The sequence below is a fragment of the Pleurodeles waltl genome, chromosome 5 (genome assembly GCF_031143425.1).
Source record: "Pleurodeles waltl isolate 20211129_DDA chromosome 5, aPleWal1.hap1.20221129, whole genome shotgun sequence".
NCBI lineage: Eukaryota > Metazoa > Chordata > Amphibia > Caudata > Salamandridae > Pleurodeles > Pleurodeles waltl.
Genome location: NC_090444.1, coordinates 698,450,107 through 698,466,256, shown reverse-complemented (window position 1 = coordinate 698,466,256; position 16,150 = coordinate 698,450,107). Strand labels below are relative to the sequence as shown.

Genomic DNA, 16,150 nt, shown 5'->3' with positions numbered 1-16,150 from the left:
AAATTAATTCTCCAATAATCTGTCATTTAATTCATGTGTCTGATCAATAATTAGGAAAAGGAATTCAGAGAGCAATAAGAGAATAGTGTACATGTGCAAGGGAACAATGGGTGAGCCAGCTCACTTACAGCCGACCTAAACGGTTTAAATTGGCAGTGGATAATCCAATTTTGAAAGTATCCAAAAAAACACTTCAGCACAACTATGATCCTTATTTCATTGTTCATAGGAAAGGCTACAGAAACCTGGAGTACAGTATTTGGGCTGAGGGTTGTGTAGCACACCTGTGGGGAAAAAATCTTCTGCATGGCTTTAAGAAGATAATGTGCCCTGCTCTTTTACGTTTCAGGGCAGTCTTGTATGATTATGTCCCCTACTGGGATTGAAATATTTTCAAACCACTTGAGGTTCTCTCTTTAATGGGCTTTGTTGTCAATATCAGAGCTGCATTCTTTAGGGATGAGTTACACAAAAGTGTAAACATCTAATGCAGTGCTAGTATCCTTGCATATTGCGGAAAAGCAATTTGACTGTTAGTAACTGGGTGAGGAGTGCCTACTTCGTCCTACAAGTAAAGTGTCTATGCCCCACAACTTGGACCCCTAGACTCTGTTTCTAGAAGATGCAAGAAGGATACCAGCACAAGTGTGAAAGAAGAAGGTGTCAGTGTGCATGTATATGGAAGTTTATGAGTGTAAGTGATTGTGAGTGTGTGAAGTGGTAAGAGTCAGTATGTGGAAGAGCAGGTGTGGGAGATTGTGTTCAAGTGATTAACAGTAAGTGTGTGTCTACACTCATCTAGAATAGTGAGTGACAGGTGGGGGGACTGGGGAGCCGCAGCAGGGCTAAACTGAAGGCAAAAATTGTGAAAGAAATGGAAGTTGGGAGGGATGGAGAAGGGGGGTATAATGGAACTAGTATATTTAAGATGGTTACCTTTAATAGAAGGAGCTGAAGAGCAAGAGAAATTAGTTTCAAGTAACACCCGAGGGGAAACAGAGCACAGATAGGATGAAACAAGAAATTAAGAGCGTGAAGGACTTTAAAGCATATCCATGCTCAATTAAACTTAATTCTGGCCTTGATGGTGAACACCAAGTCTCCCAAAACAGGGATTATCTGGTTTAATTTGTGTGTCCCCCAACCAACCGAGCAGCTGACAAGAGGACGGTGCCTGGATGGGTCAGAAAGAGTTTTGGGACTCCAGTGAAAATCATGTTGCCATAGTCAACTCAGAAGAATACCAAGGATCAGAACACAAGGTATAAGTCAGTTGAAGATAGGAAAGGTTTGATCACTTTTATTAAAGCTACTTGAGGAACATTCTGTCGGATTTAGCATTTGGTTAATGTGTGATGGGCAGGGACTGATACAGATTAACGGGGGGAAAGGAATGAATTGAAACCGACAAATTGAAATTGCTGCATTCATGTTTTTTTGGTTAGTTTGGGACTGCTTTGCTTATGCAGAAGAATGAATTCTGTTTCTTCTAGACAATCTGCACAGGCGTTTTCACTGATTTCTGGAAGCTTACTCTTATCACCTGAACTAACTGGTTCAGCACACAGAATGTTCCAAGGTAAAAAGAAAGATTTCCTAAGACTCATTACATTTACTATAAGGTTTTCCCATTTTAAAATACTGTATTAAAGAAAACTGGAAATAGTTAATTCATCATGCTGGCTAATTTCCAGCATTATTTTTACTTATATGTATAAGTAGAAATGCCCATGCATTGTGCACAAGCTGTTGACAGCCAACAATTGTGAACCTAATGCAGTAGGACTGGGACTTACCCATGATAATGTGTGGAGTCAGGGGAGAGCCAGGACTTGTTCCCTGGAACTCCTGACTCCGAACCCAATGCTTAACCACCTGAGCAGACCGCCTTCCTGCAAACAAACGTGGAAAATTGCATAAGAACAACCAGAAGGAATACTCAAATACAATAATTCAGGCAGAACTTATACCTTGTTTCAATCTATTTGACTGCAATGATGAAGATCGCAAAAGGTTTAAGAAATGCAAACCAAACAATTGCTACTTGTCAAACATTTGAGCACGTATCAGAGGCTCCAATCCAATAAACTGACATTAAGGTAATCTTCCTGTTTGCAGGGACATAATCCTACGACCCTAGATTTGTATGAAAAACTGACGCAGAATCCTCGTCAACAAAATAACTGAAAATCAATCTCAAATCGCTCATACATTGTAATGGAGATGTGCATAGCCTTCCGTGAGTGGACAAATTATTTTGTAACTAAAATTAGACTCCGCATTCAATGGAAGAGTGGCCCACAAAACTCATGTGCCTGAAAACAGGTCAGACAACACTTGTTTCTACTTCATCTTATGCTATTTGTAGCAATCCATTCACAAAGGAAAATAAAGTTAGAGTAATTTGTTAGTCCTAATCCACACTCTCCACTATCCCAACCTGCAGTTACTGCGCTAACAAATGATGAACCTGGAAACAACAGTGCTACAAAGGTGTGTAAACACGTTTGTGGCAAGGTCATGTTCAAATGAATAGGCTGGAACCAGCTATAGTTCCTTTTTTTCTTTTTTTTTTTTAAAGTTAAACATGGACAGTGAAATAGGTAGGAGTTTGCTAGGGACAGAAGACAGACTACGGCAAATGCAGTCAATATAATGGCACCATTAGTGTATTTTAACACTGTGAAATCTTATGAAAATACTCAACTGAAGAAATATCAAAGAAAGGAAAATAGCAAGCAACATAGCAATGCCAACTTCTACAAACAGGATTCTTAAAACCCTGTAGTTAAACTTTGCATTTTCCCCACTCACAGAATGAGTCTGGTGCTAGCAGAATGTATGTTTTACTACACATGTGGCCACAGACAGTGCATGGCAAGAAAAATTGAACTGACACTGCTAGGGCCGAGGCAGAATTTGATTTGCAGGAACATCTTAAATAAGGAGCAACCCAGTAATAAACTAAAGATCTTCAAATTAAGAAATTTACATAGGTGGATGTTATCCTGAAAATATGGAATTGATAGAACTTCCCTGGGCCTCAATTGGGCACATGTATTCTAACTTGTATGTTGTTTAGCACCTGAACAAGACAACTTTTAGAATCTGTCCCTTCATTATTCCTCTTCCTCCTCTGCTTGAGAGATCCCACCACACTTATAAGCAACTCTGCTGTTTTATCCAGGTAATACCAGGACCTGTGATCCTCTGGTTATCATTTTGACCCAATGGTAGGAATGGAGAGCTGCCACAAAAACAGTATTATCAAATAATAAATGACTGAAATTCCTTGAAAATCAATACTTTGAGCTCCACACATAAAAGTGCAGGGAATATACTATAAAGAAAGTGAGCAATACATTTGAAAATGAAACCAAAATGCTAGAAAGACCAGAAAACCTTTAGGTTAGTACCCACACAGAACATGTGACTTCTTTAAATAAAAAAAAGAAAAACAGATGATGTGACACAATAGAGAGTCTTGAGTAATGTCTCTACGAAGTGTCACATATAACCTCATAAGTCTTGAAACAATAAGTACTACACGTGTTCTAGGCCAAGGTGTAAAAAGCATGTCCTCATAAACCTTGAAAGGAAATGCACAGCCAGCAATTTTCTCCATCCCCAGTTACAAATCTTAAGGTTATCTGTATTATAAATGTATATAAATTTAGTAAACTGTGAGGCAGATTGTCCTTGAAGTACTATAAAATAACTATGACAGTAAATGCATTTTTGTTGTACTGCCACCTACAGTAATAAAGAAATATATACTCCTAAAATAAACCTAAACTTTGATTACGTCTGAGTAAAATCAGACATTTCAAGTTACACAGAATTCCCTAAATTACACCACAATGCATAATTTGCAGTCTAGTCAGGTGAAGATTATATCATGAGAGCGCCAGAGCAACGCAAATGTATGTTTTTTGCACATTTTTGAGTGCAAATTCCTGGAAACATTTTGAGCTACAATTTAGCACTAAATGCCAGATTTGTATTTTGTGCATTTTGTTCTGTAACTACACTAGAAAAACATGCATATTTCACAGACCCCTAGTATAGCTATGTTTGCTTGTAGCTCTGGATCCTAGTGGGGTAGAGGTGAAGGGAGATTAAGATTGTTGTAGATTCTCAGCCAGAACATTATTTGTAATAATCTCATGTCCACTTACACACACAACCTTTGCACCGTGGAGGTTAAGCATTCGTGAGTAGATGAAAAAAATCTTCCCCACTCGCGACAACAATTATGGGGCAACCCTTCGCTTATTTTAACTGATTAGAGGTGCTTTAATAAATATTGATATTTCAAAATATTTAAACAATGGCTATTTTGATCTTTGAATAAGATTGTAAAAAGTACATATTCATAGCTGCTCAGGAGATAAATCTGCCTTTTGTCAATGATCTCACCATAAATCAAATCCAGTTCACAAATGGCATTAGTATTCAGAGTCTAACAGAGGATACACCACTAGGAAGATACCACTCACTGATTACAAAACAACTGATCTAGGGACGGCCATCAATCATATCGGCTTCCACTATACCGAGTCAAGATCATAACCTTGGAAAACAAAACATCCTGAAACAAGTCCTAAGACCTCTAGCTACGTTCACAGGTACATTACAGGCAACCTATGGCTTATATGGTTTCTTTGCAGTGAGCTATCAAATCACCCAGCCATTTATATAATCCTCACCTTCCAGCCATGAAACAGGAGTCTCACAAGTCACCATTGCTGCTCTTTAATTGTTCATTACCTACCAGGACCCTCTTAAGGACATAAAACATTCAAACTCTCTTGCTATAATTACGCTGCCAATAATCAGATAATCAAGAAACTGGAAACCCACGGACTACGGCACACTTGGACTTGCCTCCTAGCAGCAAATAACTCAATTCCCTGCAATGACCTGCAAATTAAGATAGACAACTTTCAACATGTTAGCTATCACCAATCCTTATGCCCTAGTGACCCAACGATCTTGGAAGCACTCATCAGTGCTAGCAGTGTCAAGAGCTTCAGTACCATCAAGGATACAGAACTCTCACTAACACTTGAGGGAAATGTAACCTCCATCAATGCCATGAGAATTTTGAGGTTCAATATTCTATTCCTTCGGTTAACTCATACTTTCCCAAGCTTCAAACTTAAAGGAAACTTAGATGATTGAACCTCTAATAAGCATTCATTGGTACCAAACATTGCGCATCTGCGGTTACATTTTAATTACTTACCAAACCAAAAAGCCCTTGTAGGAAGCTGGTCTCGGGTTGCAGTACTCTCAGACTTTTTGCTTAGTTTTTGATGCAACTTTTAAGTGCCCTGGGTTCCTGCTAACCAAGTCCCCAGTGACAGTGTTCCTTCCCCAAACCTAGACACCTGGTCACTTGATACCCAAGTGGCCAGGCCCTGTACCACCTTTTGTAAGTCCCTAGTAAGTGGTACATAGGGCCTAGGCATTGCAGAGGGTCCCTAAGAGCTGCAGCACAGCTTGTGTCACTAAGACCCAGCACCAACCTCAGGTATATTGCTAATGCAGGCTGCGTGACAGGTAGTGCCCAAAAGTGAAAACAAGACATGGCACACAGCCTGTGTGCCATGTCCCTAAAACATTGCATGTAATATCTGTAAGTCATCCATACAGCTGGCCCTACAGCCTGAAGACAGGGTGCATTATTATACTATATATGTGGACATATAGCAGGGGTATATCTGCTCTTGCAGATGTCTTTGTTGATTCTTCGACATAGTAAGTGAACAGGGAAGACATTTCAAATACATGTGCTGGACAATGGTCAATACCCAGCTACATGATGGCTTCACTGAAAAGGGATGTTTGGTATAAAAAATATCGTATTAATAAACCCTCACTGATTGCAGTGATGGATGTATTAATACATGCACCCAGAGGGCACCTGAAAGCTGCTCCCTGAAAACCTACCAACTGCTGATGGGCTCAATGACTAGTTCTAGACAACCTGCCACCAACAGATGAGATTTTGACCCCCAGTGGTAAGAGTCTTAGCTCTTGGGAGGTCAGAAACAAAGCCACATCCCTCCCAAAAGGATGACCTGCAAATCTGCATTCCAAGGCAGGAGGCTTCAAAGAAGCCCACCACCTTTGGTATGCAGACCTCTCCTTCCTCAGAGGAATATGCCAACACCCAGGTCCATCTGGCAGCTGGACACGCAAGAAAATGAGCTACGCAGGAGATGTGTTGCATTCCAGGTTGGACACACCCCTAGGGTGACCATCCTGAAATGAACACAGCCTTAGGGATTCTGCCATCTTGTGTGTTGAGGAATTAGGAATTCTGAGACAGGGTGAAGCCCACTCCCCAAAGGAAGTGGTCATCTAGGGGGCATAGTGACCCAAAGGCTAAGTAGTCCATTGGCTACTACACTTCACTCCCTTTAACGTCCTCTAAATTGACTATTTACGGGACCTCTTGATACCACGAAACAGATCTTTGCTGAACACAAACTTAGGTGTTGGCAAGAAGCCTGCTGAACCCAAGAACAGAGGAGCACTATAGACTTGGCACCAACCCTGCCAGCTGCACCTAACCCTCGAGCAGCAACTGACCTGTCCTGCCGCTGCAGCACCCATGAAAGCGGGAGAGCTGCCAGTGCTTTGCAAATCACCAAGAATAAAGCCCTTGAAGCAGATGAGCTGTCTCCCTTCATCTGCAGGCACCCAGAGAATTTACTGTAAGGACCAGGTCTGCCAAAAAACCCGATGCCGGACAGAACCACTGCACCCCAGCCACCTAGCCCAAGCTGAAGTGGGCCAACGGTGCCAGCATGGTCCTTGGGCACTCCAAAGATGACTCCCAAGCGAGTGCCCTCTTTGGACCCCCCCCCCGACAGCATTTGCAGCCTGTTTCTGCAGTCTCCCCTTCACCTCGACCGCCCCCGGTGACAAAGACGCAGCGGTCCACTGCACCCAGACATAGAAGAACAGGATCACTAGTGTCCCTACACCCCCCTAGGCTTGTGAGACCCGAGCCCACTTGTTGGTTCAGCCAGACTGGGCACCTAGTCCACACCTGCAGCCTGTTTCTGTGGGCCCACTCCACCACCAGTGACTGTAAACCTGACGGTTCAAACCACCTCTGCACCAAGACACCCGGGACTGAGAACAGGACCACTGGGGTCCCTGCTTTCTCGAGCATCGCAAGAACTGAACCTACCCTCAGTGGTGCACCCGGACTGGACTCTCAGTCCAACTATGCAGCATCTTTGTGACTGGACCGATCCCCACAGACCTACACGGAGCACCTGATGTTGAACTGCACCAGTCTGCCCCAGTGTTGCCCGAGATGTCCTGTTGGTGTGGCCAGGGACCCTGCCCTGTACTCACCTTATGTCCATAAGATTGGTACTGCAAGTTGCTGTTAAGTACCTGTTTGCCGTTTATGTTTCCGAGAGGCATTGCAGCTGCAGAAAAATGCACAAAAGTGTTCACTTTTTAAAACCCTATAAATTCCTAACTTGAAAAGTACTCACCAGATTCCGGTGATCTTAGTATCCAAATTTATATAAAAGTCTGTGTTATTTTTTTATAAATTTGGGACGGATTTCTTAACTGTGTGTGTCTCCCTTAGAGGCTATATATGTGCTTTACATGCTTAGTACTACCCTTTGATATGCCTAACTGCTCAACCACACTACCACAAAAGAACTTTTGGGTTGTCATGTGTCCCCCTGTGATACCTTTGGGTTTTCCCGGGTCTCTTTGCACAGAGTACCTCTTTTTGGTCTACTATATAAAGAGCCATCTTTATGACATATTTCAGGCCGCAACGTGGGCTTCTTTACACACGTTTGCGAAGCACTACTGCCTGGATAGCCAGGTGAGAAGAGAGGGACATTTTTCCCTCCTAGTTTAAAAAAAAACAAAAATAAAAATAAAAAACATCTCCTTCAGACCCACCACCATGGGTTATAGCTTAGGTATCTATTCTAAGGTAAGGAATCTGCAGCTAGAAGTCTCTATCAGATGAACAAGTTACTTACCTTCGGTAACGAGGTATCTAGTAGAGACTATCTAGCTGCAGATTCCTTACACGCACCCAATCCTACCCGCTCTGGGGACATTTTTTCTCTTGTGCATATGTGTGTATATATGTTTCTATGTGAACATGTGTGTAAGGAAATGCCTCCTTGGCATGGTTACCCCCTGACTTTTTGCCTCTGCTGATGCTAAGTTTTGATTTCAAAGTGTGCTGAGGCCTGCTAACCAGGCCCCAGCACCAGTGTTCTTTTCCCTAACCTGTACTTTTGTTTCCACAATTGGCATCCCCTGGCATCCAGGTAAGTCCCTTGTCACTGGTACCAAGGGCCCTGATGCCAGGGAAGGTCTCTAAGGGCTGCAGCATATCTTATGCCACCCTGGGGACCCCTCACTCAGCACAGACACACTGCTTGTCAGCTTGTGCGTGCTAGTGGGGATAAAAAGACTAAGTCGACATGGCACTCCCCTCAGGGTGCCATGCCAACCTCACACTGCCTACAGGTATAGATAAGTCACCCCTCTAGCAGGCCTTACAGCCCTAAGGCAGGGTGCACTATACCATAGGTGAGGGCATAAGTGCATGAGCACTATGCCCCTACAGTGTCTAAGCAAAACCTTAGACATTGCAAGTGCAGGGTAGCCATAAGAGTATATGGTCTGGGAGTCTGTCATGCATGAACTCCACAGCACCATAATGGCTACACTGATAACTGTGAAGTTTGGTATCAAACTTCTCAGCACAATAAATGCACACTGATGCCGGTGTACATTTTATTGTAACATACACCTCAGAGGGCATCTTAGAGGTGCCCCCTGAAACCTTAACCGACTACCCGTGTAGGCTGACTGGTTTTAGCAGCCTGCCACACTCGAGACATGTTGCTGGCCACATGGGGAGAGTGCCTTTGTCACTCTGTGGCTAGTAAAGCCTGTACTGGGTGGAGGTGCTTCACACCTCCCCCTGCAGGAACTGTAACACATGGCGGTGAGCCTCAAAGGCTCACCCCCTTTGTTACAGCACCACAGGTCACTCCAGCTAGTGGAGTTGCCCGCCCCCTCCGGCCAGGACCCCACTTTTGGCGTCAAGGCCGGAGGAGATAATGAGAAAAACAAGGAGGAGTCACTGGCCAGTCAGGACAGCCCCTAAGGTGTCCTGAGCTGAGGTGACTAACTTTTAGAAATCCTCCATCTTGATTTTGGAGGATTCCCCCAATAGGAATAGGGATGTGCCCCCTCCCCTCAGGGAGGAGGCACAAAGAGGGTGTAGCCACCCTCAGGGCTAGTAGCCATTGGCTACTAACCCCCCAGACCTAAACACACCCCTAAATTCAGTATTTAGTGGCTCCCCAGAACCTAGGAACTCAGATTCCTGCAACCTAAGAAGAAGAGGACTGCTAAGCTGAAAAACCCTGCAGAGAAGACGGAGACACCAACTGCTTTGGCCCCAGCTCTACCGGCCTGTCTCCCCACTTCTAAAGACACTGCTCCAGCGACGCTCTCCCCAGGGACCAGCGACCTCTGAAGCCTCAGAGGCCTGCCCTGCACCTAGAAGGACCACAAACTCTCGAGGACAGCGGCTCTGTTCACCAAAGACTGCAACTTTGAAACAAAGAAGCAACTTTGCAACAGCTTGCGTTTCCCGCCGGAAGCGTGAAACTTGACACTATGCATCCGACGCCCCCGGCTCAACTTGTGGAGAACAATCACTTCAGGGAGGACTCCCCGGCGACTGCGAGACCGTGAGTAGCTAGAGTTGCCCCCCCCCAAAGCCCCCACAGCGACGCCTGCAGAGGGAATCCCGAGGCTCCCCCTGACCGCAACTGCCTGACTCCCAGATCCAGACGCCTGGAAAAGACACTGCACCCGCAGCCCACAGGACCTGAAAGATCAGAACTCCAGTGCAGGAGTGACCCCCAGAAGGCCCTCTCCCTTGCCCAGGTGGTGGCTACCCTGAGGAGCCCCCCCCGGCCTGCCTGCATCGCTGAAGAGACCCCTTGGTCTCCCATTGATTTCAACGACAAACCCGACGCATGTTTGCACACTGCACCCGGCCGCCCCCGTGCTGCTGAGGGTGTACTTTCTGTGTGGACTTGTGTCCCCCCCGGTGCCCTACAAAACCCTCCTGGTCTGCCCTCCGAAGACGCGGGTACTTACCTGCTGGCAGACTGGAACCGGGGCACCCCCTTCTCCATTGAAGCCTATGCGTTTTGGGCACCACTTTGAACTCTGCACTTGACCGGCCCTGAGCTGCTGGTGTGGTAACTTTGGGGTGGCTCTGAACCCCCAACGGTGGGCTACCTTGGACCCAAACTTGAACCCTGTAGGTGGTTTACTTATCTGCAAAAACTAACAAACTCTTACTCCCCCCAGGAACTGTTGAAAATTGCACTGTGTCTAGTTTTAAAATAGCTATATGTGATTTATGTGAAAACTGTATATGCTATTTTGCTAATTCAAAGTTCCTAAAGTACCTACCTGCAATACCTTTCATTTGAAGTATTACATGTAAATCTTGAACCTGTGGTTCTTAAAATAAACTAAGAAAATATATTTTTCTATACAAAAACCTATTGGCCTTGAATTGTCTCTGTGTGTGTGTTCCTCATTTATTGCTTGTGTTTGTTCAACAAATGCTCAACACTACTCCTTTGATAAGCCTACTGCTCGACCACACTACCACAAAATAGAGCATTAGAATTATCTCTTTTTGCCACTATCTTACCTCTAAGGGGAACCCTTGAACTCTGTGCATACTATTCCTTACTTTGAAATAGTGCATAGCGAGCCAACTTCCTACAATATGTATATGTTTCATTTTGGCAACTTTTGCCTTTCATACAGGCATGAAAGTGTTTTTCTCCAAACAGTCAAAGAGGTTAAAAGTGTATTGGTCGGTTCTTCCATGACTCTGTGCTTCTGGCGCGGGAAGGTGTGGAAAATAACTGACGTACGCGCGCCGAGACGGCGTCTATATAGACAACCGTGACGTCATAGACGACTCAGACGCTGACTACGCACGCGGAGCTGGTCGACGCACGCGGATCCAAACGACGCCATCCAATGGCACGCGCGCAGGGTACTGCTCAGAAAAAACTACGGATTCAAAGCGGACGCCAGGGAATTCTAAGGTAAGGAATCTGCAGCTAGATAGTCTCTACCAGATACCTTGTTACCGAAGGTAAGTAACTTGTTCATCTCTCCCTCAAGGCCTTCGGCGCCATGGCCCAACAATCGGAGCACAAGGTGGAATCGTGGTCCTTGTCCAGGCACCAAAGACAAACTCGGTGCGGATCCGTCACCGACATGGTGCGATGACACGCACCACACGGCTTGAATCCTGTCTTTCTCGAAGACATGACTCCAAACAGTCAAAAAAGCGTCGACAAACCGTCGAAGCAGGGTAGCTCTTTCCAAAACTTCGCTTAACCGGCGCGGAAGGAAAAGAACTGACGTACGCATGCCGAGACGGTATCTATATAGACAACCTTGACGTCATAGATGACTCCAACGACACAGACGACGCACGTGGAGCTGGTCTACGCACGCGGATCCGAACGACGTCGTCTCCGGATTCGAAGCCGACGCCAGGGAATTCTAAGGTAAGGAAGCTGCAGCTAGAAGTCTCTATCAGATACAAATTTTATCATACCATTAAAAGGGTTTAATATTTTTTATGTTTCTTTTACTTGTTAGAATGGAATGTATTGTTGTATAGCCATTTTAGTGATGTCTCTGGGCAAGTTATTTTAGCAACTAGGCCTGCTGCTTGTGCCCTTTAGCCTAGTAACATCTTATTTTGCTTTATTTTGTTCTTTTAGAATCGGCCACATTCGTGGTGGTGTTTTATTTTCTTAATCTAGTTGTTCTTTTGCCTAGGAAAGCGTTACATTTCTTAGAACAATATTCTTTTCACTCCGTGCTTTCCTCAAGGCTGCAGCAAGATAAGACTGTTGGCACCATTCGTACGCTGTGCCTCCAACATTCACAAACACACGTATCCTTATGTAGGGACAATTCACAGATCATCAGCAGGTTTATTATAAAACATTTTGCCTGTCACATGCAAGTTAGAGGGAGGTTCCAGCCAGATGACTGCAACCGCATGCCGACTGACTTCATTACAGCTGCTTGCGGAGACTATCGATTCCCTGGCCTACCTGGAGATGGTGTCTCTATAGACAACAGGCTTCCTTGCTACTGTCATATTCAGGTATAAGGGATGTCGAATCCTGAAGCGCAAATTAGGACTTATCCTGCTGTTCTCTAACATAGCTTCGATAGGAATCGCATCTAATGTGCATAGTGACAGTATGGTGGGACTTTCCTGTGTATCACTTGCCTTGTTACCATTTTGCTTCTAGTATGTTTAACCATTCTCTTTATTGCATTTAATGCCATTTTATCTGGGATGCAGATCAAAAAAATCTTACTGAATCCTTTTCTGCCTCTGCTGGTCTTTGCATGTGTGAGACTAATGTAACCGATAGAAAAGGATGAGATATGATCACCACGATTTCCCAGAGAAGTCATTATGTCATGCGCCCGGTTGCCACAAATCGTCCCTGCTCTTGGGCATCGAGGAGGTGCTGCTAGCTGGCCGACAACTGATTAGGCATACAGTTGTCACATGGTGTGGTACTGGACTCAGGTCCCCACAATTCAGGTGATGCTGCCACCCTAATCCAGCAGCCGCATTAGGATAATGAGAGCCCATGCGATAGTATGTTACAGCTAATTACAATAAAATTATTTACAATAACAGTAGCAGAAGAAGTGATATTTAAGCACAAATCAATCTTGGTGTGGCATAACCTAAATAGACATATGTGTAACACTTAAGGGAGCAGAGAGCACTGTATCAAACACCAACCTGGTGAGAAAAGACTCCCACTAAATGTTGCTAAATGTACTGAGCGCTTATGACGAAATATCCAACAAAGAGTAACTGGTAAGGGGTTGTGATCATTCAATATAAACTCAGACTTTATTAAAAATTCATTCAAGAGAAAAGAGAAAGTCTTTAACACTACTTGCGCCTCAACCAGTAAAAGTAGGAATACATCCTTTCAAGAAAGTCACAAAAACAGGGGCCTAAGTAGAGACCAAATTGGACTCAGTCAGGAAGGAATTCATACAGTCCTACACTGAAGTATGTAGAAAGGGCAAAGAATCTATAAAGGAATTACAAAGTGCAAAGAATCTACCAAGGAATTAGCGCTGTCACTGGGCTGATTAACACAATGTTTTATACAAGGGTATACATTCAAATATTCAGCAAATAGAACACAATGTTTCTACAAACAAGATTTAGGCAGGGAATCAAAAAAACCTTTGAAGGTCTCTACTTGACTAGGAGCTCCAGGAAAGGAGGGAGCAATATAAAAATTAACTTAAGCTAAGAACTGGGAAATTTCACCAAAACTGCTGTCAAATTAGGTGATCCAGTATATATCATGGACACTGTACATTCTAGGGTTAATGAAACTGGAAAAAGAAACCCACCCCTTGCACTACCTTAAACAGATGGAGCAGCAGGGAATGCATAACAAAACTGTTCGGGGGAAGAAAAAAAAAAGTCTCTTGTAAACATGCAAAAATAAAATTAACTACAAATTCATAAAAGGCCTTATCCTTACTGGTGAGGCCAGGAATATTTTAACTAAGAAACCAAACAGCATCATGATCCAACTACAGTCACCATCCAAAGTCTTGGGGTGAGACCTAACTGATGGAACTATCCTGGCCATAATGATTTCCTTAATAAGAGTTACACTATGGCCCAGTCGGTTATGTAACCAGTGCATCACTTTGTTTTTAAGCTGTCCAAAACTTTTAGTAGCATTAGGAGCCAGTTCAGGGACGTTAGCCAATATAATAACAGGACATGGCAGAAGGAGGAAGCTCTAGGTTATGTGGCGCAACACTGAATGAAGGGTTATTAAAAGGGGAGTTGGATTTGTACTGTTTACCATAGTAGGAGGCCCTGCTACTAAAATTGGTGAGTGAGTCTCATCGCCACAAAGGACATGCCCCTTGCAACAGTAGGGCCCTAGGTGGTACGACATGCAGGTTGCAAGATTGCAGATGCATAAGAATTGTGCTGACTTTGTGCAAGATAGTGCCTGGACTGAGAGAAAGTACCATTCCCCCAACCGGAGTGATCAAAAAATTTGAATCAGCCCTCCACAGAGTAGGGCCTGAAACCAGAGAACCCCACCTTTTAAAACCTTTGTGTACCAGCACATCAAATTGGTACTTCAAGTTATTGCCAGCTTCTTCAATCTTAGAACGTCTGAGCTAATAGGAGAAGGTAGAAACTAAAGATTCCAGTTTTGTTGTCAGTAGGTCCATTAGTCTATCAACTATGATGTTGCAGGAATCACAAGTCACTGGGCATGACAAATGGCTGCAGAATGATGGCAGATTAACTAGCCGGGCAGGCCTTGCGTTGTTTTTACACGCCCAGTGCTACTTGAGTCGGAAAGCCAGCCACATGATGATCCGAAAACCACACAGAGCGAGTTGCGATCTCTCAGCCTCCGTCAGCGATGCTGCACGTCATTTCTCCTGCTCTGTGGGTCGATTCTTCGGTCGTGTTTCCAGCGAATGTCGATTTTCAGCCACAAAGCTGGCGGCGCATTGTTTCTTCAGCCGCAGATCAGAGTTGCGTCGATCTTGGCACTCTATGCATGGATTTCCTTTTCTTTAGGCTGCCAGCTTCTCCTTTAAGGGTCCCAGGAACTGGATGGGCACTACAGGGCAGAGTAGGAGTCTCTCCAGAGTCTCCAGGTGCTGGCAGAGAGAAGTCTTTGCTGTCCCTGAGACTTCAAACAACAGAAGGCAAGCTCTAAATCAAGCCCTTGGAGAGTTCTTCTCAACATGAAGGCACACAAAGTCCAGTCTTTGCCCTCTTACTCTGGCAGAAGCAGCAACTGCAGGATAGCTCTACAAAGCACAGTCACATGCAGGGCAGCTCTTCTTCCTCAGCTCTTCAGCTCTTCTCCATGCAGAGGTTCCTCTTGTTTCCAGAAGTGTTCTAAAGTCTGTGGTTTTGGGTGCCCTTCTTGTACCCAATTTCTCCTTTGAAGTAGGCCTACTAAGGTATTTTCTCTCAGCTATCCGCAATTTCTACACCATGAACATCCAAACTCTCTCATTAAATTGCACATACCTATGACCGCACACAAAGGCTCCTGATGCCAGCTGGGGCTACTATTTCTGCTTCATAAAAGTTTTCAATAAAATGAAATAACAATGCTATCTGGGGATGGAGCTACAAAATGGGAAGTCAGATGTTTTGTATGATGGTGGAAACATGAAAGATCTCAGATGGTTGAATCAAAACATACACCACTGATGATGCTTGTACAGAGTCACTCGGCCATACATTAACTAATCCTATGAGCTTCTTTAATAATTCCAATTTCCACACCTTTCTGCTTGCTTAAAAAAATACTACCAGAAGACCAGCTTGGCTCTGACGAAACACCTAAAAATCAAAACATTATTTGGCCAGAAACAAACTAACAACAAAAGAGTCACACAATGGTCCTAGACTGTCTATGATGTTACCTGTTGCCAGTTGACAGGTTGATCATATCACTAGATCTATGTTGGTGCTTAGGATTGGTCTTCAAGGCTGATCATGCCTGGGCCATTCCTGAACAAGCTGTCCTTTTCTAGGAGGGTTATTTTGGGGCAATTAGTTGATGGGTAGTAACCATGAGTGATTCTATCTTTCATAAAAGGTGCACTAGGGCCACCACTACTGGTGCGCTCTAACTGGTCAACCAAATTACTCCTTGGAAAACTTGACTCTGGAGCAGAAAATAAGGTCAGCTATGAGTTGTAGGTGCTCTGATATAATGCAATACAAAAATGCAGAAATATGTTTTGATGTCAACACTTTATGCTTTATGAATACAAGTGCAAAACTGCAGTACTTTGTAGCGTGGAGACCCTGAATCCAAGTACCTACAATAAAAAAAAAGTGTAGTAATCCCTCACCACACAAACTAGAACAGGGGTTACTGGCTAATCCGAGAACTCACACAACATAACCTCATGACTCCACATTTCAGGTATGTGCAACTACAAGGCAAAACTTCTTTGGAGGAAA

At 44.1% G+C, this 16,150-nt stretch overlaps 1 protein-coding gene across 3 annotated transcripts in view; it reads right to left on the bottom strand.

Moving 5' to 3' along the window:
• SCAF8 (SR-related CTD associated factor 8) overlaps positions 1–16,150 on the bottom strand; it is a 1,507,655-nt gene that overhangs the window by 1,358,925 nt on the left and 132,580 nt on the right. For all 3 annotated transcript variants that reach the window (XR_011203719.1, XM_069234634.1, XM_069234635.1), the window contains exon 6: positions 1,797–1,892. Coding sequence is in view for 2 of the 3 variants with exons in the window: in XM_069234634.1 (XP_069090735.1) it covers positions 1,797–1,892 (96 nt within the window). In the remaining variant the exon portion in view is untranslated. The remainder of the gene's footprint in view (positions 1–1,796; positions 1,893–16,150) is intronic.